At 54.0% G+C, this 25,841-nt stretch overlaps 3 protein-coding genes across 3 annotated transcripts; 1 reads left to right on the plus strand and 2 right to left on the minus strand.

The window, feature by feature from the left end:
- Positions 1-2,157: 2,157 nt before the first annotated feature.
- Positions 2,158-2,856, minus strand: G6M90_00g069880 (uncharacterized protein; the record flags this gene model as incomplete). Its single annotated transcript, XM_066130924.1, has 2 exons — positions 2,158-2,734; positions 2,840-2,856. The coding sequence occupies 2 exons, from the start codon at positions 2,854-2,856 to the stop codon at positions 2,158-2,160; spliced, it is 594 nt and encodes a 197-aa protein (XP_065987253.1).
- A 3,284-nt stretch (positions 2,857-6,140) lies between these two features.
- Positions 6,141-8,909, minus strand: G6M90_00g069890 (uncharacterized protein; the record flags this gene model as incomplete). Its single annotated transcript, XM_014685199.1, has 6 exons — positions 6,141-6,744; positions 6,833-7,177; positions 7,290-7,983; positions 8,053-8,259; positions 8,323-8,561; positions 8,647-8,909. The coding sequence occupies 6 exons, from the start codon at positions 8,907-8,909 to the stop codon at positions 6,141-6,143; spliced, it is 2,352 nt and encodes a 783-aa protein (XP_014540685.1).
- A 1,825-nt stretch (positions 8,910-10,734) lies between these two features.
- Positions 10,735-19,438, plus strand: yenA2 (Toxin subunit YenA2; the record flags this gene model as incomplete). Its single annotated transcript, XM_014685198.1, has 2 exons — positions 10,735-13,486; positions 13,542-19,438. The coding sequence occupies 2 exons, from the start codon at positions 10,735-10,737 to the stop codon at positions 19,436-19,438; spliced, it is 8,649 nt and encodes a 2,882-aa protein (XP_014540684.1).
- Positions 19,439-25,841: the final 6,403 nt, after the last annotated feature.

The following is a 25,841-nucleotide window of genomic DNA, read 5'->3' on the forward strand; positions in this document are numbered from 1 at the left end:
GCGTCGTCACGAGGCCCTCGCTGAATGGACTGGTTGTATGGATTGGACAATTGGGGAATAGGAGCTAGATTTAAACGCCCAGTGCCACATTGAATGACTTGGATGAAGCTGCATGCATTGATGTCAATGTGCCCCCAGCGTCTTGCCTCCCGGCCGTCTTCACCGCTCTTGATTCGTTTTCCTCCACATGCATTGACCGAACCTGGACATTTCAATGTTGATGAATATGGACTGTGCAGGGGGCACAGCGCCAGGAGCTGCATCCATGTCCACCAGTTGAACTTTAAGAGCCATGAATGTGACGTGTCCGGTCAAGTCGGCTTGAAAATTGGGTGTGCCACGCATACATACATGCATGTATATACCTTGCCGCGCGGCCTTCCAAGCGAAGTTGGAAACCCGACTCCTTGTCTCGATTGGATTGACCCAGCCTTTTGCATGCAAAACTGCCAAACAAAAAATGGGCGCACCAAGATGTCGGAAGGCTACATAAGGGGTCAATACCAATCAGCACATCAATACATGTGGCGTGGCCACGCCCATTTTTTGGTGCGATACAAGAAGATGGGTCAAGGCGTGTGCATCGGATGTTAATCTCTTTGCTAGTTATAAAGCAGCAACAAGGTGGCCATTACTCTACTCCTCGGCGCCAAAATGCTTCCTCCTCCTCGTCTTTAGTCTCTTCAATTCTCAGAGCAAATATAATCACAACCCCAGGCATCGCCATGCAAGCTGCGATCAACAAGGGCAGCCCTAGTCACTGCCCACCCCAAGGGAGATCTAGCCGGAAGCTCGAGGCAACAACAGGACCAGAGGCTATGAAAGCCAGGGCTTGAAGCAGCTCCATGATGGAGAAAACCATCCCGGTGCCTGCATTTCTGGCCGAATAAACAATGAGACTACGCATTGCCGGCTCCAAACAAAGGCTAAACGCAGAAAGTACAACGGCGTTGGCGTCTCAGGTAGTAGAAGCGACATCAGGAGCCCAAAGAACTGGACAAGCATTGATACAGCAAACGTGAGCCATTGCCCCCGAGATGGAGTGGCGTGGGTAATTGGTCCACTAACGAGGACAGCGACGAGCCGTGAGGTTGTTAAAAGCGAAAACGTCATGGATCTATCAGTACAATATTGCGTGAGCGTTGGACCGGTGCGAATGGTATGAAGGCAAGGGCATGAGGTGAAAGTTATACGCATCTCTGTGATTTGGACACGACATCATTCGCCATGGCAAACAGAATTGACAAGGCAATGGCCGAGCCACCGCCGACAGCTGACGTGAGAGTCACAGCCCCAAGAAGCCGTGACGGAAATGTATTAGGAAAGCGGCCTTCAGGGGCGTTTAAATTTGTTGTCGGTTTATGACAGCCAAGGCGAACATATACAGACGACCATTGCGGTCAGAGCATACAGGGTACATTCCATTGCAGATAGGATGACGATGGGCTTGCGGCCATAGACGTCAGCAGCCATTCCATAGGGAATACTAAACAGTAGCGTCGGCAGCAGACCAAAGGTGCTCGCCAAACTCAACACCAGCCACAGCTCGGCCTGCACCTCTGCGTCCTTGCAGCGCAGGTCCGCGACTGGGTTCGTGACGATGGGGTGAGGATCTGGCAGATATTTCCCTCCATGGTCTGAGTCTGGGCCGTGTGGAAGATACTAGGATACAGCGTCAAGAAGAACATTGAAATGTACCCAAACACAAGAACAGGAACCTGGTGCGACGAGGCCTGCGATTGTACCGTGCTTGTGCCATCCCGGACTCTGTCTCCCCGGGCCAAAAGAGGTTCCTGTTCTTCCCTGGCCGCATTAGAAGAGGTCATGATGGTATATATTTGACTGGGAAAAAAGTAAAGAGACAAAGCATTTGGCAAGATGGCCTTCAGGGTGCCATTATATACCATGGTCCAATAGCCCGTCTGGCTCATGACTACATACGTTGGACCCATCCATGGCAGGCAATCTATCCAATTCAGCGCTTCTTGGACGGGTAAGCGGTTAATATATAGAGTATATCTTGTTACAATCTTCAAGAATATTAATAACACAACCCATCTTGGGAGTCCTGGTCGCCCCTTTTCCATTAGACCGTCGACATCTCCCCGCGTTTCTGTTCTAGTCCTGGCTTGGCCATATCGATCGATTCCAAAACATTTAACCAACTTTTGCCTGTGCCAACATGACGCATCTATTATGTGAAGCCTTGATAACTGTATCCTTGATTCTGTAATGTTGGTCCAAGGCCGTATCCGCACAATGCACGGTATGGTTGAGGCGCGAGATGAACTCTGGCACTGGCTTGTTCATTGACAGTGCGTAATGCATCAGCTCCCAGTCGTACAGGCAATGCACGACATGAAGCCGATGTTCCGACCACACATGTGGCGTATGCATGAGGATCTCAATGTCTTGTGGCAGCTCCTTTGTGAAGTTCGAGTCGGCGTACCACTTGAGCGCCCCCTGCGCGCGTGTCGAGTCCCAATAATGCTTGTAGACTTGTTCATGGAAGCACTCGGGCGGCTGCCAGGAGTAGTTGATGGCGTCGAACTTGCAGCCCAGAGCTAGAGCTTCTTCCGTGTTTGATCCGCAGTGGTTGATGGAGCCGCCGTCAGATGAAGGCCCTAATCGCAGAGTGAGAGCTTCCAGAGCCAGTGTTGCCAGAGCCAAGGCGGCGATGATGGTTGCGAGGGCCACGACAACTAGTCGTTTTGTATCAAGGGATGGTGTAAACCTGCGCAAGCAGTATCTGTAGGCCACATCTTGCTGCACCCTTTCCCCAAATCCGGATTCAACGCTGTTCTGCGAAAGCAAGATTTGGTTGTCGCTCTCTTCTCACACGCTTGAACGCGGCATGATAGAGGGGAGATGGGATTAGCGAGGGAAGGAAGTGAGATGACTGAGGTGGTGATAGATGCCTGACAATCGCAGGAGAAATAGGCTGCAGACTGCTGAGGAAATCGCCATCTGAGTGAATGACGTAGCCCATAAAATAGGCCACTACCTGTTAAAAGCTGGTATTGCTATACTTGACTCTGCAGTCTGTTTGGAGCAAAAGAAAGCTACCCCACAGTCTCTTATCTCGCTCTAGCACGATTTCAATCTTGCCTTCCGCTGTGCCCCTCCCGGCGATAGCTTTGTTGTCGCACAGGATATAGGGGGTACAAACAATTACATGTGGCTTGGCCACGCCCCTTTTTTGGTGTTATTTTGTGCGATATTTGTCACTCGCTTTGACAGTGTCCCGGTTTGGTTGCCATCCCTTGGGCGGCAGCGTCATTATCATATTGAATGGTGATCAAAAGGAGTTATAACACATATCATCTCGGAGAATGCTGTTCCTGGCGAGTCCGACGTAGTATTGCCCACGAACTTTAACCGCACTTCCCGGTTTCTCTGCCTGCAGTCAGCCTCTTCGTTTTGGATCTGACTGCCAGCGTGCCCTAGGGCACCCGCTTTGGCAGGATCGGCCCCCCCTCGGCTACACGTGGGATTTTAGTCGGCTCCACACACGGGACGGACCAGACGGAAGCGGCGCCGCCAGGCCGTAATAGGATTAACCCCGCTCTATTGACATATCCTGGAACGCCGTAAATAACTTGAGATGTAGTAGCCTGCATCAACTTAAAAGCGACAGACCTAACACATCAAATACTCAACGACATGCTTGCATTCGCAGTGTGTATGAACCATGGTTTCCTGAGCAGTCTTACACAACTGTGCCGTGTGTAGTCTGGCGCCCTCTAAGAGTACTCTCTTCCTGATATGAGGCTATTTGACTGCAATGTACCTGGGACAATTCATCATCGTCGGCTTTGAAAGGCTGCAGAGACTTAGTCAATTGCTTTACAAGTCAAAGGCTGAATGCTTGAACGCACCTGGAACTGAGAATCACGCTTATAAGCAGCGTCGTCATCAGCCTTGAAGGGCTATACACACTCAGTGGACGTCTTGGAAATGCGGACATTGCGTACCCAAACCTACCTAAAACTGAGGGGCACGCTTGTGAGAAGCGCTGTCGTCGGCCTTGAATGGCTATGCAGACTCAATTAGCTGCTAGAAAGGCCAAGGCAGACTGCTCAAACAAACCTGAAATTGTGGACTGCGGGCCACGTCTGTAACACTGTAAGTGATCTTGAATGTCTCCTGATTCAATTGTCCCGGGCTTGGTGAGAGGGAACTTACGGGTCTCATCATTGCGGACAACAATAGTAGTAGCTGCTGCCAGAGCGGCAAAAGCTACATAAAGGATAGACTTCATGGCAAAAGAGCAGAATGTTTCACAATGGGACAAACTTGAGCAAAGTTGTCAAACTTTAACTTGTAGCAATGACAGCGCAGCCTTGGCCCCAAAGAAGGAAGGGAGGCGGGTTATATCCGCCTTTAAATGGAGCGGAAACGCATTGGACATGTATCCAAGCCAAAGCCTGGGAACGGCGATCAAGGCAAATCTCGCCGACTCAAACGCCCCAGAGAATAGGCATCCAGTACCGTGAAATTTTGGCATCGAACACGTCAGACTCAGTATCCATCTTATTGCATGGATGAAAACCTCTTTTCTCAGGGTTCGATTGCGACTTCTCCTAGCTACCCAAGAATTGCACATGGAGTCGGATAAATGCCCGTAATATAAGAAAAGTAATATCATGATACTGATCAATAAATTGTCTATTCCCTCTGATGATATGTCTCGCCTGTCTTCAATCTTGGTTCGTGGCTGCTGTATACTGATGTAACTTGTGTGAGACTGCAAAGAGCGACCGATAACGTAGAACATTTTGGAGCCCAGAATGCGGGATACATCTGGTATATCCTATGGAAGCAAGTTAATGCATCCCACGACGTTTTTTGGTACGTTTCAGGGACGAGAGCTATTAGCTGCAAGTCCCTCTTTGCCAACAGACATGTGCTAGGACGATGGATGGGTGCTTTGTTGGTAAGTCGGTGGCGAGACACATGCACTGCGACAGATACGCCCAGCGCGGGATTTTCACCTTATTCCCTCTCGAGCACTTGAATCTTTGTCCTGGAAAGTTATCAGAAGATGTCTGCTTTTGAGCCCTACTCTATCCAGCCAAGGCTGTGGCACCTGTCATCTCTGCTTGTTACTCCGGTGTTATGGTTAACTTTGTAGCCACTTATCCATTGAGTCAAATGCGGGTCAATATGCGAGTTTCACACGCAATGCGTGGGACTTTTGCATCTCACTGCCATGAACCAACAACAAGATGTTGGTCTGTAGAAACATACGGAAATAGTCTGTAAGATTGACGTCCAGGGTTGAATCAAGCCTTGAGACGGCTACATGTGGAGAAAGAAGACGGCTCCAGGACTCTGCCTTGGTTGACGGGCGACGTGTATAATCCAGTGAGAAACTAATAAGATGGTAATCTCAAGCAGTAATCTACCAAAAGCCTCTCCGCGTGGGGGCAAAGTGGCTACATAGCAATTATCCATTATCCGGAGGTTTGGAGTCATTGAATCTTGTTGGAATCACCGATCCATGTTCATACGACATGCCGCTTTTTGAAGACCACGTTTCTAGGAACTCTGTTTAGCTATGGGTCAATAGGGGTATATAAATATACGTAGAGCTCCGTACTTGGTAGAACAGAGGGATTTATTGGAGGCCCAACCTTTCCATGCAACATGGTGTTGGAACCAAGTTCATTGTACCAGGCCTCCTGTACCTTCAGAACTCTAACATGCACGGCACCGCTCCAATATTATCTTGCTACATCGAACCATTTACAGCCAGGAGCTTGAGTCGTTGCCGCAACTGCATTCATGGGTGGTCAAATGCCACTTCTTCTTTAAATACCTACCAGGACCATGCTTCATGCAACAGTGACCTAAGGCCTAGCAATGAGCATCGATTACATGCTATACATCCTTTTCAAAGAGAACGTAGTCAACCTTCAATCTGATGGGCGCTTCGCTCCCCAACAACAAATCTGCCAACTACGCAAACGGCCCCGATTCACTACTAGGATAAATCCCACCAAGGACAAGTCCACAAGTCCATAATGCCATGTACAGTCGCCAATCGTGATAGTATTCCACAACAGTCCATGTCACCACCGCATGTTGACGTACTATATCCCAGCACTGAACCCTAGCCCTCCCTGGCCCCTGGTCCCTCAAGGAGACAAGATGACATTCACTGACTGGGGCAAGTTGTGGCTCGCTGAGCCATCCACAGGCGGCCACGTCTCAGTAATAGACACGGGGTAGGTATTCGGGACGCCGGTGCCCGTGTAGAGGGCCAGGGTGATGGCACCGCCAGAGGGGACGGATGCCTCGCCGGTGCCAGTAAACGTCAGGGGCGTCGAGCCATCGCTGGCCATGGGGCCGGGGACGACCTTGACGTTGGCAAACGCCGGCGTGCCGTCTGCGTCCACCACGATTTGGAAGATGTTGGACTTAGTCGAGTCCGGGGAGCCAAGGGTCCACCTGCCGGGCTTGAACTTGTTGGCCGTCACGAGGCCGCGGCCTTCGGGCTCGGAGCTGAGCGTGAAGGAAATACCCTTGAGCATGATGGGGGCGGCGCCCGTGTTTTTGCCCTGGATGAGCACCTCGACGGCAGTCTGTCCGCCCTTGAGCGGCTTGTGGTACGACCAGTCGAGTTTGGTCTCGGGCGCGATTCCGGGGGCGCTGACCGGGTTCGTACTATAGCCGAATTGCGTCATGGACCTCATTTTATTGGTGACGGGAGAAGGGACGCTGGTCTTGCCGGACGTGAGGCTGCGGTAGAGAGAGACAGTCGCCCGTGTTAGTTTGGGGGTTTCCCACGCACGATATGCTCGCTCTCTGTGGGCGGAAGTGGACTTACGGTTGATATTCAATGGTGGCCAGGATTTCTCCCATGTTGCCAACGCACGGCGCCGAAAATTTAAAGGTACCATTTCCCGGGTACACAAACTTGGCGCTCGTTTGAAAGGCCTCGGCCAAGTTCTTCTCGAGGGTCTGGACGTGGGTGGAGATTTGTCTGACAATCTCGGCCCGGATATTTTCTGCTTGGTTTGGGGGCGAATAGCTTTGCTGCTGCTCGTGTTGTGGTTGAGTGACCATGGCGTTGCAGTCGCTCTTGGAGCCGGCGTTGACACTCAGCTTGAGCACGCCTCCCTCGACGCTATCAATGTTGATCCCCATGCTCCAGGAGGCTTCAAACCTGTCCCTGGTGTGGGGTTAGCGAGGAGCTCTTCAACTGGACGCTGCGGTTGGCAGAAGCAATAACTGCAAAAGGGCCGGGATCGTGTATGTAACTCTGGGGATGGGGGATTCCTTACCTCAGCCATCCAAAGGGCCGCTGCATGGCATCGTTGTCGGCCCATTCGATGTCGTACTTGTACACTGACAAGCCCGAGAGGGTAAAGCCCTGCCCACCGGGCGTCCACTTGAAGTCGACCTGGGAGGTGCCCGTGGCATCGTAGCTGCCGTACACATTGTAGTCGGGGTTGTGCCCGTGCGGCGAGAGGGTGGACGTGTATTCAGACGTAAACTGGTACGCGGTCGGGTCGGACTGCGTGCCTGACTTGATGACGGGTTTGAAGACAAAGAACTGGTCGTTGGTGTCCTGGTGCGCCTGGTCGTTGCCGATGGCATAGCTCCAGGAGATGGTGCTCGTGCCGCCGCTGTAGGAGAAGTTGCCGCCCGTAGGGTAGACGATGGAGGTCTTGTTGAAGGCCTGCAGCATGGGCAGTAGAAAGCTCTCGAGGAAGAGCTGATGGCTCAGAGTATAGGTGCCGTCGATGCGCGGCCCGCCAATGGTCGAGGCCTGGGTGGTGAAGTTGCCGGCGGAGGCGAGCTGCTTATCCTTGGGGAGTTCGTGGTTGGAGACCATCTCGCAGTACAGAAGCGCATTGAGGTCGCCCGGCACCTCGTAGGAGATGACGGGCTTGGGCACCCCCTTGGCGGGATTGGTGTACCCGTAGACCTGGTGAATCATGGCAGTCGGCTGGAAGGTTGGTTTGAGGGGATCAACTGGGAGTCACGCATGTCAGCCGAGATGGCGCGCAGAAGCTGGGCAAGATGGCAAAGGACGGCGCTCACTCTTTTCGGGCGGAGGCAGGTTGAACTTGACGCCCGTCGTCGTCAGGCCCTTTTGCTCCTGGTCCAGCGCCCAGTGGTTCAGCATGATTTGCAGATCCGTCTCGAGATAGGGGTACTGCTTGATTAACTGGCCCCAGGACCTCTTGGAGCCGTCTGAGTTGACGCCGAACTGCGAGTTGGCAAAGTCAAAGTCCCGCCAGTGCGCATCTAGACGGCATCGCATCACATGTCAGTATTCGAGCTTCAATGGGAGACGCCGCGGGGACTCACCGGCCAGCTTGGCGTACAGCCGCTCGATGCTGTAGTCGCCGGGGATGTCAAACTTGTCGTGGATGAAGTCCCAGATGGCCTGCTGGCGCGCCTGCTCATCGGGATCGGCATCGGGATCGACGACCACGCTCTGGGTCTTGAGGTCAATGGTGACGGCGAGGTTCCAGCCGGCCAGCGCCTCGACGTGATCCGGATCGTCGTCGTCGTCGGCGGGGATGGTGATGTTGCCGTCTTTGAAGCTAGTCGAGGTTAGTTTCCCGCACTGGTTAGAGCTAGGGTTAGGGTTCGAAGGGTTAGGGTTCACATTGCATTGACATCACGTACCGCATGACATACAGGGCCGACGTCAGGGAAAGATCGGCGCCAACGCCGCCGCCCAGCAGCAGGCGGGGCGAGTACAGGGACCCTTTGATGCTACCAATGCGATGGCTGGAGAAGTCGACGTTGCCATAGTCGGGGAATTGCTCGTACAGCTTGTCAAAGGAGTCATTGATGATTTTCTGCGACACGGCCACCACCTGGTCGTAATGACCGTGCGCCGTCGCACACGAGGTCTGGAGGCGCAGGAGGACGTCGGAGTCGGTCATGGTGAAGGAGAGGCGGGAATAGGCAGGGAATTGGCTGTGAGTTTACTATCAATTGATGTCTCTATCGACCAGACCACGGATGGCGCAGACGGCGGAACGGCCCATTGCCCTTATAGTAGACATGGACGCCTGTCTCCTTGATTCAATGTTCCCAGCCAGTCTGCCAGTCTGCCCGCCCCATGAATCCATATTGATCGCAGCTATCAAATCCGCCCCGGTCCGGCCGCGTAATGGATCGCATTGCGCCAATAGTTCCATTCCGACGTTGTCATCTCAATTGGCCCCGAGACGAGCATCACATCCCTCAGCCAGCCACCAATCCCCAATTCCGGTCGTGTGCAGCTGTTTATTGCATTGACAGCTGCTGGTCTCTGGGTGGCCGAGCTGTGAGCTGAAAGCCATTGATTCCATGCGACCAAAGCCGGGATACCAGACGGAACCAACCGTCAAGTCGACGTTGACCCCTCTTTCCACGGCTGTTGCGGGCATCAACTGATGGAACATTGAAATGTCCGGTCGTACGCGGGCTACCCAAGCACTTAAGTAGCACATGTACGCATGTGCACATGCATGTACATATGTCCGGTAGCCTCTTTGTTACATCACAGATCGGTCAGCTTCAATGTCATCTGTCATGGATGCGTCTGCCGCTTGTGACATCTGCGGTCTCCGCCCTCGACCCACATATATCGGCAGTTCAGCAGCAAAGCAAAGACGACATGCATGTGGGATATTGACGTGACGTTGACCTCGTTGCCAGGTGCCTTCACAGCATTGCATTTGTAGAAGAGGGGTCAAAGAATGAGACTGGCTGACGCCAGAGTGACGATATCTGCATTCATACTTCCCACGATTGCCTGCGTCAAGGTCCTTGTCAATTGCTGTTTTCCCCTCGTCATCGATCGGGCCCTTCTGGCAACTTGTCCGGCCATCTCGTAAACACTATACAGACACCTGGCATGGACTCTAAAGTCTGGTGCAAGTTTAAACCCGTGCTTCAACTTGCACAATAAAAAAAGTATCCCGTGAGGAAATAACGCCAACGAACCATGGCCTGCTCTACAGCTGTTCCCAACTCTCCTTATATTTAATTTTCGTTATTCATTTGATAGCTTCTTTCATCCAAGATACCATTGACGTTGACTTGCTTTATCGTTACATGGCTTCACAATTCACAAGTCGTTGCTTCCTGCAATTCCTGATACCGTGTGCCCAACGCACAAATAGCCATTTGATCAAAAGATCCTCCGGCTCAAGCAGCTGCCTGTAATGCACCTTGCATTATAGATAAGGCCTGCCTACACGGGTGACCGGCCCGCGGCCGCAGCTGTAGTGCCATACACTTTCTAAATAATTTATTGCCTAGAGCGCTTAGAGACTTGCATATGTGGTTGGTTTCTGCATGAAGACCTGCAGTAGCTGCCTTGCTTTCAACATCTGGCACAAAAGGTTTCAATATGCGGCTGCATAGAGATGAAAGAGGAAGTGCCTAAAAGAGCGGTCAGCTATCAAGCCGGTTAGTTTCATAGATCAATTTTATGCAGCAATGGCCTTGTAGCTGGACCGCCACTTTGCGGTCGACACCTTGGACCTCGTGTCACAGCCAGCTTTTGCGAATTGTACCTCTGTAAGAAGGGATTGATCCGCTCTTGTTGTATGTTCTCGGGCGTCCATCTTCAGGTCGCACGAGATAAAGCCTCAAAACTGTAAGAAAGAAGGGGAAAAGAAGAAAGAGAAAAAAAAGACACGACCTGGCACTAGACTTGTCCTTGTACTCCCAGCGTTGCCGAGCTTCACTGGCAATCACAGTTGCCCCTTGACCGCAATGCCTTCTGAGCTAGACGAGAGGCGCTTGAAGGAGGCCAAGAAGCTCCTGCAAGGCCTGGTAAAAGACAGCAGCAGACTCTTCGCCGCACTCGACCGCACGAAAAGTATTTCTCAGGCTATTGACTCGGTTGGCACTGGTGTTGGCAGCACTCCAGAGTCGCAACGCCGACTCGCCCTCCTCGCGGACCTGGACCGGGCAGCGGCAGGAAATGTCGAACTCGCCAGCCTGTTCTGGGGACAGAGCCAGGTTCGCTCCATGTCCGATGCGGCTCGCTGCTACGGCCTTCTGCTCGACCGCGAGGGAGCCGGCGTGGAGGACTTCCAGATGAGATTGTTTGCAGAGCAGCCGACGGCGACCATTTACAGCCTGGTAAGAGCGGGACACCTCACCATCCAGCCGAAAACCATCCAAACCGCCGTGGTCAATTTGCTTGATAGAGCCGTGTCGTCTGGGTTCAACATTGGTCGCGACCCAGTCGACAGGCTGCTAAGCAAAGTGGACGCGCTGAGTGCTGGGAAGAAGAAGGATGTCGAGGCGCTCAAGAGCTTTATCCAGAAGCTTCAAAGACTGCAGGCCCTGGTGAGACTGCCGCAAGATCTCGATGCGCTTCTGAAGTCGTCATTCATGTCTGCGCACCAGATCGCCCACACGCCGAGGCACTCATTCGTTACAGTCATCGGCCGCCACGGCATTCCAGCCGCGAGCGCCGTCCGCATACACAACCACGCGACGCTCGTGGACATGCGTAACGAACAAGCGTGGACGGCGCTCCTGGCATCGAAACACGACGTCTCGCTCGCCGCCTTGGCTCGCCCGAAAGCTGCGCCGCCGGTATTGGCAGCCTCGGCAGTAGCCTCGACGACGGCCCCCTCGCCGCAGGTCACCAGCTACACAAAGATCTTTGGCGACATGACAATCGGGGCCTGTGACGACTGCAGCTCCGTCAGCAGCCCGGCGGCCTACTTCGTGGACCTGCTCCGGATGCTGAAGAACACGCCGAGCGATGCCACCAAAACCGATTCACCCAGCCTCCTCGACAAGATGGCAACCCGACGACCCGACCTGTTGACGCTGCAGCTGTCCTGTGTCAATACCAACGTTTTGGTTCCGTACATTGACCTCGCCAACGAGGCGATGGAGTCCTTCATTAAGAACGTCGGCAGCCTCCTGCCGCCATCGCCCGTCCCGATCCAGGGGTTCAACATGACGGACCAAGACACCAGCGAGGTCAGTCTCTCCGAACCGCAACACACCGACTACAGCGTCTACAGCAATCAGATAGCGGCCCAGGCGTTTCCGCTCACCGTATTTCCGTACAGTCAGGCGCTCGACCTCCAGCGCCTCTTCTTTGCGCATCTCAACGCATCGCTGGCCGACGTGATGGTGCTGTTTGGTTCCGCGTCCCGCCTCTTGTCCAAAACACCGACAACAGACACACTTGGTCTAGCGCAAGACGTGTTGCAGAGCGCGCAGGCGGCCGAGTACCTGGGGCTGTCCCCCGCCGATTACGTCGCCATCACCGGCGCCTCCATCTTCTCCCTCGACTTCTTCAAGGCAGTCCTCGACCCGAGCATGCAGCAAGACGCGTACAACGCGAAAATTGGCCTTTTAAGCACGGCGGCGTACTGGGGCTACGAGGCCGCCGGCGGACAAACGGCAGCGCAGCTGATGCTGTCCGAAGTGGACGAAAAGGGGCTGCCCTTCGTCAAGGCCCAGCTGCTCCGCCGGGCGGACATGACGGTTGTGGATCTGCTGGATCTGCTTCGGGCGAGAGTGCTCCAGCGCCAGCTCGTGCTTGAGAACGCGGATGGCTCGGCCACATTTTCCGGCGAGCTCCAAGACCTGCGGCTGCGCCACCCGACGAGCAGCAATGCAAAGGCGCCGCTGACGGAGCTCGATTGTTGGCAGCTGCAGTCGTATATCCGGCTCTGGCGCAGGACCGGGTGGACGCTGCAAGATCTCGACTGCGCCATTGTTGCATTCGGCGGCGGCGGCGGCACGCGGGTCACGGCGCAGACAATCACGGCCATGGCGGCGGTTCAGCGCATCTCGGCGCTGACCGGCGTCGACGTGTTCCGGCTGATGCCCATGTGGGGGCCGATGGACACGAATGGGGACCGGTCTCTCTACGCGCGACTCTTCCTAAAAGCCAAGTCTGGCCGGCCGGACCCGGTGTTCGGCCCGGACGCCCAGGGGCAGTACCTCACGGCCGGTGCGGGTCTGATGGCGAACCGCGCCCCGCTCCTGGCGGCGTGCGGGCTGACGGAAGAGGGCTTCGCCACTGTTGTCGCGGCGGCCAAGATTACCAACGATAAGCTCGATCTGGCCAACCTGACGGCCGTCTACCGCATCGCCGTCTTCTGCCAGTTGCTCGCCGTCGACCCGGTCGACTTTGCGAGCTTGCAGGCAGTCCTGGACCCGAGCCAGTCCGCGTTTGTGAGCCCCCAGGCGGCCCTCGACGTCATCCAGCAGCTCCAGCAGTTGACCGACGCCGGCCTCAGCCTGGAGCAGCTGCTTTTCCTCACAGGCAATGACGCAGCTCAGCGTGCCAGGCAATCGGATACAGAGCTTCCCGTCCAGCAAGTCGCCGTCGCCGCGTCGGATGTCATGGTGAACATCCAGAGCCGGATGGCGGCCCTGCCGGCCGTCGATGCGCACACGACGACGGCGTCGCCAGCAGATGTTGCGGCTGCTGCGGCAGCACTCTACGACCATGAGACGGCGCAGCTAGCCGTGACATTTATTGAGAGTAAGTCTTTCGCCGCGATGATGGTATTAATGCCTGGCTAATCTTGTAACCCTAGTGCTTCCCGGGACACCCATCACGGAAGATTCCACCGTGTACCAGAGTGTTCTGCTTCCCTACTTCTCCGGCGACGCCCAAGCTGCACACAAGGTCTTCTTCGAGCAGCCGGATCCGACGGGGACAGACGAGGAGAAGGCCATTGCGCGCGAAAACATCCTCGATGCCCGGCGGGTGTTTTTTCTGCAGCACGTCATCGGGCCGCTTCACGCGCGGGCAGCCAAGGATGCCGTGCTACAATCCATTACACCCCTATTCCCAGATGTCAAGGCGGCTGTGCTCGGTTTCCTGGTAGAAACTGTTCAGGAGCCGGGGTCGCAGGAGGGCGGGCATCAACCTGCATCCCACACCCTCATTCTCGATGTTCTCGGCGGCCTCGCCGCTTCCAACGCGGCAGCTCTCGCCAAGGACTCTTCAGACGTCTTCTTCCGGCCCCCGACCGCAGACCTTTACCGCTTGTTCGTTCCCGACACGACTCTTACCGCCAGCCCTCTGGTGACCTTGGACGGCAACACCCTCCTTTTCGACAAGGGCACTGATGGGTGGACATCCAAGCCGGTCCGTCTCTCCAACGGTCAGGCGTACAGCTTGCGCCGCTCAGATGACAGCGGTCTGGCGAGCTGCTCATATTTGACAGAGCGAAGTCCAGGTCGGCCGTTTGCCCTCGGCGCGTTGATGGCGCGCGAGACGGTTGTCCTAGCGCAGACGGTCTTGCTGTTGCTCTCCCGGGCGGTGCATCTGTCCACAAGCTTCGAGCTGAGCCTGGATGAAGTACAATTCTTCCAGGGCCAGTCTTCCAGTGGCAGCCTGTTTATTGACTGGGGAAACATCGATTACCAGGCAATCCAGCGGGCGAAGAGTTACCGGGAGCTGGCTCGCCGGCTGAATGGACCGACGGTCCTCCTGGACTTCTTGAAGTGGACGCAGGGATCTTCCCGGGATGGCACCCTCGCCAGCAGTCTTGTGAGCGTCACGAATCTGTCCGCCGCTCAGATTGCCGACTATCTGGGGCAGAGGTTCGCTGGCCTCAGTGAACAGCAGCTGATTGAGGTTTTTGCGGGAACGGCAGAAGTTGCACGGCTGCTGGACCGCGTCGCCTTCATGAACCGCACGGGAGTGCCGGGCTTGACTCTCAAGCTCCTGTTCGCGCTCGCGACGCCGGTGCCTCCGCCGACTGCGACGATTGACTTCGATAATGCGGACCAGCTCCGGTGCCTCTTGCAGTCGACGCCGGCCTCGGGCAACGGCGCGGATCTGGCGACGCAGGTCAACGGCGGGCTGCGGCAACACCAGCGCGATGCCCTGGTCAACTACCTCGTCCAGCATCCCTATATCACCAGCCGCGGCATCACCGATGCCGACGGGCTGTTCGAGTTCCTCCTCATCGACGTGCAGATGGGCGCGTGTCTCCAGACGTCCCGCATCAAGCAGGCCATCTCGACGGTGCAGGTGTACGTGCGCCGCTGCATCCTCGGCCTCGAAAAAGGGGAGCAGGTCGCCAGCAACACGGTCAATCTCGACCGCTGGGCGTGGATGGAGGGCTACCGGCTGTGGGAGGCGAACCGCAAAGTGTTCCTCTACCCCGAGAACTGGCTCGACGCCAGTCTGCGCGACGACAAGACCGACGTCTTCCGGGCGCTCGAGTCCGGCATCTTGCAGAACGACCTCGACAGCGCCAAGATTGTCGACCTCGTCAAGGGCTATGTGTACGGCGTCGACGCCATCGCCGACCTGGACGTGCAGGCCTACCTGTGGAAGAAGGTCGAGGACTATACCGGCACATTCCACTTCTTCGCTCGCACAAGGGCAGCGCCCTACATCTACTACTACCGCTCGCTGGACATTGTCCCGAGTCCTTCGGGCCACGGCATCAAGATGTACTGGCAGCCTTGGTCCAAGATTGACGTCGAGGTCCCGGTTCACGAGGTCGGCGCCGACGGCAAACCGTTGCCCGTGTCGGGTTCATACCTGACTCCGGCGTTGTACGGAGAGCGCCTGTTTCTCCTTTTCCCGCAAATCACCCTCAAGACGGACCCCAACCCCGCTGCCAAGGACAATACCATCAAGACCATGGAAGATAAAAAGCCGGACGAGATTAAGCCGACCAAGTACTGGCAGGTCCAGATCGGCTGGACAGAGTACCGCAACGGCCGGTGGACGCCCAAGCAGATCTCGCAGGCGATTCTTGAGGTCCGAGGGGCCCAGGACACCGACTTCCCGGTCAAGGGGAAGACGCTCCCGGCAGCAAATATCTGGGCTGAGGCACAGAAACTCCCTGACGTCGCCTCGCTCAAGTTCTGGATCCGGTCCCGGCCCAGCTCCTCGATCCCTTCGGGAGCATCGTCCACGGTCGCGGCGTCCTCTCCGGGGCCCAGGAGCGCTCCCGCCCCTAGCACCAGTATCTTGGTCATCGAGGTGGAACGCTGGATCGACGCTGGCGCCGGGCAGACACCGCGGTACCAAAACTATCCGCTTGGCCGGTTCGAAATGCGTGGATCGCAGGTCATCCTCGCCAACCTCAGCGCCCTCTCTGGCCAAAACGATCCCTTCCTGACCCCCTGGCGGCCTACCATCCCGACTGTCTTTGCAAAGATGTCGTACCATATGGCAAAGGCCACGGACAAGCCGACCCCAGGCATTACCATCGGCCGAGGAGCGAGCGACAAGGAGCCGCTGCTGGGTATCGTCTCCAAGCTGGTGGACAGCACCCCGAAGAAGGACGTGGTCTGGACCATGTCGTTTAATGATTCCCAGGTCCGGAATGCGACCGGTTTCATCCAGGACATCATCACCACGGAAAGCACCATCTCGTATGTCACCTACCCCCCCATAGCGTCTACCACCACCTTTGCTTCTGACGTGTTCCAGCACACGCTGGACCGAGACCTCGTGTCCATGTCCACGGCGTACGACGGGGTGGACCAGGTTTATGCCTTTCTCGCCAGCGTGCCTGCCGATGACGCATTCCTCGCCTTTGGGAAACGCAACGGGACCGTTCACGAGCTCTCGACGCCCTACGCCCTCTACAACTGGGAGCTCGGCGCGCACACCGTCATGCTGCTCATGGAACGGCTGCAGGTCAACCGGCAGTACGACCTGGCCCTCCAAGTGGCGCACCTGGTGTTTGATCCCACCGTCGACGGGACCAGCCTCGACCGCTGCTGGCTGTTCCCGCCCTTCAAGGAGCTCGCCGACGGGACCATTGACTCGGTCGAAGACATCCTGAAGCGTCTCCAGCCGTCCAGCGGCGCCGAGAGCGAGATGAAGACGAGCATCCTTGACTGGCGGACGCATCCATTCAACGCGCACAGCGTGGCGCGGAGCCGGCCGCTGGCGTACATGCGACGCATCATCATCAACTATATTGAGATCCTCATCGCCAGCGGCGACGTCTATTTCCGGCAGAACACGCTGGAGGCGCTGCCCCTTGCCATCCAACGCTACGTCGAGGCCTCGCACATCTTTGGATCGGCCCCGGTGCGGGTTCCCCAGCTCGCGAAGCCGACTTACAAGTCGTATAACGACCTTGCCAGCACCTTGGACGATTTCTCCAACGCCGCTTTCGACATGGAGCTCGACTTTCCGTTCTTCAGCGACCCAGCATCGCGAGGCACAGGCACCGGGGCGAACGGGGCCGCAGGGCTCACTGGTATCCTAAAGTCGACGTATTTCTGCGTTCCCGCGAACCCGAAGCTGGTCCAGCTCCGGGATCTCATCGACGACCGGCTGTTTAAGATTCGCCATTGCCAGGACATTAACGGCGTCGTCCGAAGCCTGGCACTCTTTGAGCCGCCCCTGGATCCGGGCCTCTTGGTCCGCGCGGCGGCGAGTGGCGTGGACATCTCTCAGCTCGTGGGCAATGTCGTGGGTCCCATGCCCAACTATCGCTTTCAATATCTGCTGCAAAGGGCGTTTGACATTTGTGCCGAGGTCAAATCCATGGGAGCCTTGCTATTGTCCATCCAGGAGCGGAAGGACACGGAAGCGCTGTCAAACCTCCATGCCCGTCAGGACAAGGTGCTACAGGGGCTGATGATAGAGATGAAAAAGACGGCAAAGAAGGAGGCCGAGGCGAGCATCGACGCGCTTCTGGAAGTCCGCAAGTCCCAGGTGGCCCGGCTGGAATACTACCTCGCGCTCACGGGGACTGACGACCACTCGGCCCCGGATGAGACGCAGGACTGGGAGGACATCACGCAGTCCATCGAGAAGCCGACGTCGGATGATTTGCGAATGACATCGCACGAGAGGCTGGAGATGGAAAAGGCCGACGCCGCTGCAGATCTCAACCAAAAGGCCACCATTCTCGACATTGCCGCCAGCATTGTCAAGATCATCCCGGACATCAGCGAGGAGGCGGAGCCCCTCGGCGTCGGGGTCTCCATTGACTCCGTCACCAAGAACATCTCCGAGGCGATGCTCATCAACGCGAGCGTCATGCGCTTCCAGGCGCAGTACTTCAGCGACGAGGGCGCTCGCGCCGCGAGAACCGGCGCCCTCATCAGGCAGCTCCAGGAACGGCGCCTGGAGGCCAACATGGCCGGCCGGGAGATCAAGCAGACGGACAAGCAGATCGCGACGGCCCGCATCCAGGTGGAAATGTGCGAGCGCGACATGCAGTTCCAGCAGCAGCAGGCCGACTATGCGCGGGACACCGAGGCCTGGCTCCGGACCAAGTACACCAGCGAGGAACTGTACGCCTGGATGGACGGCGTCGTCCGCGACCTGTACCACCAGACCTATCTCATGGCCGAGGACCTCGCCCAAAAAGCCCAAGCGGCGTTGCGCTTCGAAAAGGGCGACCAGTCCATCAACATCGTCACCTCGCCCTACTGGGACGACGGCCGCGACGGCATGTTCTCCGGCGAGAACCTCTACCTCGCGCTCAAGCGCCTCGAAGGTGCGTACATGGACCAGCGCCTGCACGACGTCGAAGTAGTCAAGGACGTCTCGCTCCTGCAGGTCCGGCCGTGGGCGCTGCTGGCCCTGCGCGAGACGGGCACTGCCGAATTTGACCTCCCCGAGGTGCTCTTCGACTTTGACTTTCCCGGCCACTACTGCCGCCGCATCACCTCGGTGAGCATGACGGTCTCCTGCGTCGCCGGGCCACACACGGGCGTCAACGCGACCCTGACGCTCCTCGAGCACTCGTACCGCATCAAACCGGACGCCAGGAACGCGCAGGACTATCCCCGAAAGACGCCAGACGACCGCTTCCAGACTGACCGGGTGCCCATCACCTCCATCGCCGTCAGCCACGGCCAGGAGGACAGCGGCGTCTTCGACCTCGACTTCCGGGACGACCGGTACATCCCCTTTGAGGGGGCGGGCGCCGTGAGCCGCTGGCGCCTCGAGCTCCCTACCGCCGTGAAGCAGTTCGACTACAATTCCATCAGCGACGTTGTCCTACAGGTCAAGTACACGGCGCTCCAGGGCGGCGCTGCCTTTCGCAAGGCGGCGTCGGACGCGGCGGTCGCGTTTCAGAAGACGGCCTCCGGGCTGTCGAGGACGGAGGGCATGTTTGCCCTGCTGGACTTGAAGAATGACTTTCCGGACGAGTGGCAGCGTCTGGTGTCGGCGGATAAGACGAAGCCGTCAACTATGCCGCTTGCTTCTCTGCAGGACCGTCTGCCGTTTTTTACGAGGGGGAAAAGCGTCAAGGCGGAGACTGTCTCGGTTCTTGTTGCGGCGGGCGCGGCGGTGAATATGACGCAGGATATTACACTGACTGCGTCGAGCAAGATTCCTCTGCAGGCTGGGACGGCAATAGGCTCGTACCAGGTGGCTGTGGCGACGGGGCAGACGGTGACTGTCGGCGACTGGAGTCTCACTCTATCGGCTAACGCAATGAATGCAAGTGTGTCGAGGATCCTTGTTCTGTTTAGATATATTTTGTAGGGGGGGGTGAATCTTGAATTTCAAGTGACAGGGTCGTTGGGTATTGTACAAGTTAGTATTGCTTGCTTTGTGTATTTCATAGACGGCATTTTGATAAGTAGAGTTGCCCTTGAAGACAGATTATTATAGATGGGTAATGAAGAGGGGATTTTCGTCGGGTTTCGACTATGCCTTGTTGGTTGGCTAGCCAAAACTCTTTCGTTTGAGGGCTCACTGGCGAGCATGTTAGCCTGGTATAATGATTCGTGTTCAATGTAATTCGTAGAGTTTCAAGGCCGGTCAAATAAATTGTCAAGATGAACGGATTTGCCTACATGGAAGTTCTGGGAATCATTCTATCAGCTATCTTTGGAATGGTTTAGATACAGGCCCTTATTGGCTCCCGGGTGGGAGTGGCCAAGGAACACGGCCGCCAATGGACGCGTTCACGGTCGTTGTTTGAGAGAACCGGGGACATAAATTGGTCATTGCCCACGTTTGCTAGTGTTTGGCTGCTTCAGAGCTATATGAGAGAAGTGCCAAAATATTTAATCCGTTGTCTTTGAGACAAACATGTTGAGGACGGAATTCGGGACGTGGAAGTTGAGCCATTGACAGAGATAAACTGTACTACTGTGACTCTATATAGACGAGAATGTGTTGAAGCTCGGGCATCCTGCAAGTACTCAATAAATTGGAATGAGTATTCTCGGCAAGGATACTGAATCTACCGCTCGTAGTGAGGCTAACCCTACAATAACTCATACAAGCAGACCAAACAAAACTTTCATGAACCAACCACACGTCTGTCAGGCTGTGGATTATCAGGCTTGGCAGGACAGCGATGGGAAGATCCCAAAGGAGAAATACTAATCATTTCTTGATTAGAGTCTATACCTTCTGGCAAGGGGCTACCAGATGACGAACCTATCTGGTTGCAAAGTCTTTGGCATGTTCAACATTACGCGCGATAATCACCGTGGAAGTCGCAGCGCCACAAACGGAACTCGAGCCACCATGGGATGAAGGCTTCAAATAAGTACCAGATGATGAATGAAAAATTGATGCAATTATTCTAGAGATGAAGGAAGAGTGATGAAGTAGAAATAAAGCGAAAGGTCACTCAACGGGGATTTAATAGCCTCACGGCGAAAGTAATTGCCTCATACCAGGCTTATAGGGGCCCGTTAAAGGAATTAACAAGATAAAAAGAATAATGCCCCTAGAATACTAGAAAGAGCGAAACTTGATTCATAAAGTTGGTAAACATAAGGCCATCAGTAAAGTGTATAACTTATTCTCATGTTCTATGTGAAAGTCGTGTGTCTTTGGCCAGACTTGGTGCAGTCGAGAGGAAATAGTTGGCGAGGCTCTATGCATGATGCATCAATTTCTCTCCCCGATATTTAGCAAAAGCATGACTGGTATTCCACGGGGTTTTTTTTTGTAGGGGGGCGTTTCCGAACCGTATACGAATATTGCCAGGCAGTTGAAGCAGGCCTGCGACTCTCTTATATGATTTACTTTGTAGTAGAGATCTCTGATCCAACAAGTATCACAACCTTACCAGTAACAGAATCTGTCTTCCAACGCCAACGTTCAAATCCCGCTGACACCAGCGGTTGGATGGGCAAGTCGCGTGGTTGTGTTGGTCGCCATGCTACTTCTTTGTGCCGTCCAGTCAAGTACCCTCCTGGGAACCTCGGCGACATAGCGCTCCTTATTTTTCACGCTTGGACGGTCCTGCGAAAGGGTCTCTGCAACGAGCAAAATCGAGGAAACCCAATTAGAATCCCCCAGGCCAAACTCGGCCGTATCAAGCTTATAGGCAGCTTGGATTTCTTCCCGGCTGCATTCAGAACCTCCAGCAGCAGTAATTTAGTTTGGAGGTCCATCAATAGAGTAGATTTCATATGGGTACAATGTAACGAATATATCTATATTTATAATGCCTATATCTGGGGATCCAGGGCGCACTGTTATAATCAGTCTGCTGGGTATCAATGTAAATCGAGCCCTTTGCTTACTGTGAAAATAACCTACAGCACACTGTGGGAAGAATAAAGACTCTGCTAAAATCAAACGTTCTCCTTATAATTCCTATAGGCTTCAGGCTCAATATCAAGAAAAAAGGGGTGGCGGGCGGTTTCGCAGGCGTTGCCAGCACTGGATGGAGGTTTATGCCCTCTTATAGAGAGTGTTATGAAATATAGCTTCTCGAGGGTTACTATAGATATTAGTTGCATAGTCTCTGCGACACTAAAAGAATCTCCTGTTCTTCAGATCTGTACATATATACCATTATCGTGTCTTAAGCTCCTCTAACAAATGTGTGCTTTTAGTAGCTTGACTTTTAACGGCTTGTAAGACTATTGCCACGCTGATAGGCAGTCACAATTCGAATCGTCAAGTCTGGTGGAATAAACTTCCATGGCAACGAATAAAGCCAATATTCAATTGGAAACCCAAAAGCCACGTGGTCCCCCACTCACTTAGCCGAAGCTCAAGTTATGCCTTGGGCTACGTGCGGATTCGCTGGGCACAATCTCGTGGAGGTTAGAGACGACATTCTGGCGCCTCACGATGACCACCGACAAATACCCATCGACTACACATGTATTAATGGCTTACGCCACGTCAGCCACTATATTAACGAATCCGTCAATAACTGCCAGAATACGTTGCGGATCCGAAGGAGCCACAATTTCCAGTTTGACCTTCGGAAAGTTCCGCTATACGCCTCTCGGCAAGCTCTTCTAAAGTCGCCAATTCAATATGCCCAGCCTGAAGCCCTGCTTCAGACCTTTAGAGCCAATCTCCTCCAAGGCCACCTCAGCCACCTGTTCCTTCAACGACTAATTCACTGCTATGGGTCACCCTCATCTGGGCTTCACGACGGACCTCTTTCGGCATGGCTCTCCCGGAACGTTTTGAGCCATAAGTTTTGCCATAGTCTGCCGTTCTCCCACCCGGCGCACCATCTGCAGCCTCATTCCTGTTCGAAGGTTCTGTTCAATGTGTATCAAGGCACAGGACAGCTATAAATAGCTGCATTCGTTAGGAGCAGTCCAGTATGCAGTCCTAGTGCATGATGAGCATTCGAGGAATGGTTCAGTGTGCAGCCAAATGTGGCATACGCCATCACTAATGTGGCGGAATTCGGTTACAGCTTTTTCCCAGCTTTAGTTTGTACAGGTACACCAAGTTATCAGGAACTATGAGTTTTGCATGAGTAGAAGCGTGAAATGTGTGGCTTGCGCATCGTATGCTCACTTTGTATCAGCAGGAAGCTGCACAGAGCTTAGACAAACTACATAGACGATTCACGTTTCCCAACCTCTAATAAAGACCCAGATCTCTGCATTTTGGCGAGACCTCTGGGTCCTCTGGCAATGGAGAGGGTCTGGTGGTCGGGTGTTCATCCTGCCGCATTGCATGTCCAGGCTAGCGATGGTAGATTTCGAAGTCCCTGTGGCTACATGGTGCCGTCCGTAGTGCTTGTTTGGTTTTTCTGGGAAATTAGAGCTCCTTAGGGCATGAAAATTCTGCTTCGTTTAAATCAAGTTCTTGGTATCTCTTCATCTTGGCTGTATCCTGGTCCCACCAGCCGCCGTTTTACTTCCATACAGACAATATTTACAGTTACCTCCTCTGTTACGTGACTACCGCAGCTAATGCCGCATCCATACAATTACCACGAATTGTCTCTCGTGCGCATGTAACTAATGAAAATGGTTCCAAGTTTCTCCTCCAGGGCTTCAAACGAGCAATTCATAGCTAAAAGCGGTACATCGCTAATAACAGATACACGGCCGATCTTGTCTACAATGGACCGAAATTAACGGTTAAATACAGTCTGTCTTTCACGGCACGCCGAGGCGAGAAAGGGTTAGGGTCTGGCCAACGTTTAAGGACTGTCGACATAACAATGACTTGAATATGTATTAGTCGCCACCACCTCCTCGTGGGGCTGAAATGATGTCTGCTTGTTAAATCTACAAAGGTAAGGGCCATCAGTGTGCATTTGTTTGCGCCTCTTCTACGCCATGATGCCATGTGTGGAAGGGAAGGTGTCGTGGCATTTTAGCCCAAAGTTTATTGAAGTCCCCAATTATGCGAGCCAAATTACATATGTATCGATTTCCCTACCAGATGCGGCCAAAAGTTTACCTTAAGGCGCACCGGTCTCCTTTGGAGCTTTTCCGTTGGTTTCAAAAATTGCGGTACCTCATACTAAATATTCGATTCTCAGCAAGCAGTCTTCCAGAGCATCTCCTTCCATTTATGATAAATCATGAAAAACACTTTCCTACGACGCCTTTTTTGCCTAAAAAGATATAAGGGTTCTGATCATTCTTCATCCAAGCCAAGTGCTTCTTACGGCACTGATCTACCCAGCAGCCATACTCCAGACACTAGCTACGGCGCCCATAATACCCCAGATACTCGCTATGAACCACCTCTTAGCAGCGCTCCAGATACTAGCTATGAACCACCACTCGATAACGGCAGTGCTCTCTACTTAACTAGCTATGAGTTACCTCTCCGTTTTGGTAGTGTTTCAGATACTAGCTATGGAAGACCTCAGACCGGCAGTGCTCCAGATACTAGCTATGAACCATCTCTTGATGGTCCAGACTTAATTGGCTATGAACTACCTACATCTGCCTTGGTTTTCACTTCTCAAACCGCCAGCTATGCTTCACGCACCCATGATACTCAAGATACTGGCTATGAACCGTCTACTTACGCCACTCCAAACACCAGCGATTATTCACGCGCCCACGATACTCTTAACACCAGCTACGGTCAACGCACCTACGCGACTCCGAGCTTGAGCTATGATCCGCGTAGGTATTGCCTTGAGGCTATACACGCCAGCGACGTCAAACGGGAGATCGGCCAAACCTTGAATGCAATCGTGGAAGTTAGCGGCTTGCCAGTGGATTATCCTAGACAACAGCACGCGTATGAGCTAAGAGCCGGGCCTAGGGCTTTGACTTATACGACTGTCGTTAATCAGGATGGGTGGAACATTAAAGACACTTTGGGTTATGACCAGTTCATGTGGTATCTGCTCCCAAAGGCTCTGATCAACGAGCTGGAAACGATAGCCTGGCCATACATACTTGGACAAGGTGTTCTTGTACGGGACACCAGTAAACACATAGCACTAATGTCTCTCGCTGAAGCCGCTATATTTCAGTTTTCAAGCAGTGCTGTACTTCTCGAATGTTTCCTATTTATAGTCGAAAGCAGTCTGCATTACTTCCAAAGGAATGAAATTCCGAAGGGGTACACTATCGAGTCTTTTAAAGGAATCAGAAAGGTCATGGCGAAGACTCTGAGCATTCCAGTTTAAGGTGGTGGTTGGGTGTTGGGCATGCAGAGTGACTCCGAGCTAGAACAAGATGCTCTGAAGGTGCTGGTGTGGCTACAGAACATTATAGATTCGACGTTTCAAATGCGACAGAAAAGAAGTGGTATAGCCATTATAGACCCGCTTTCAACGGTAATCACTACCACCGTTAGGGTTGAAAAGAATATGGCAAGGTACCTGAATCTCGAGCAGGATACTTTGGTAGCACTCCGTGGCGCTACGATTGATCCAGATACATACCAGATGGCAGGAAATGGTCCGGAGGGAGCGTCTGGCTGTTGGCGGGAAAAAATAGTGAACGGTATAGTTCTTGACGACCAACAGCTGTTTCATTATTTCGATCAGCCATTACCATTTTTGCAGGCGAAGGAACAGCGTCCCCCTGAGGATTGTCTTTTTCTCACTGCAGGTGCTATGTGGTCACTATTCGACAACGATCTTGTACAGAAATGCTCCTGTACATTCGCACATGCGGTTGGGCTTGAACCCGCATTTCTTCCTAGCAAAACAACAGCAAAACCAACGATACCCCTAAGCTACCCATCACCCAGCGCTAGCTCTCGGCGCAATAACAAGTTGAAGGAAGAATGGATCCAGTTTCTAGGCAAGTTAGATCAGTGGTACGTATGGCATCTGGAAACGGACGCTTCTAAAACCTGCGACGGCCAAAACTGTTCTGGAAGGCTTGACGGCATGCTATCCACAAAGACGCCTTGCATCTTGGGCTGGCACGCGAGAATGCGATCAACAGTATCTCCAATGCCAAATGAAAATAACGAAAGTAGCTTTGTGCCTCAGAGTATAGCCACGCGCACGAGCTTAAGTTCCGGCTGTCAGAATGCAGACGCCATGGCCTTCACACCAGAGAGAATTACTCTTGGCGCCCAACTTGGATTTGCATGGCATGGACTTCAGGCCAGCTTAGCCGCTACAGTGTCCTGGGCATTAACTTTATTTTCTGTTGAAAACTCAACTGAGGACCCACTGGAATCGCTCTCCTATATTGTTCTTCTGTATTGCGAGACACGTCATGTTCACCTAGCC

Source organism: Metarhizium brunneum, chromosome 4 (assembly GCF_013426205.1).
Source record: "Metarhizium brunneum chromosome 4, complete sequence".
In the NCBI taxonomy this organism is placed as follows: domain Eukaryota; kingdom Fungi; phylum Ascomycota; class Sordariomycetes; order Hypocreales; family Clavicipitaceae; genus Metarhizium; species Metarhizium brunneum.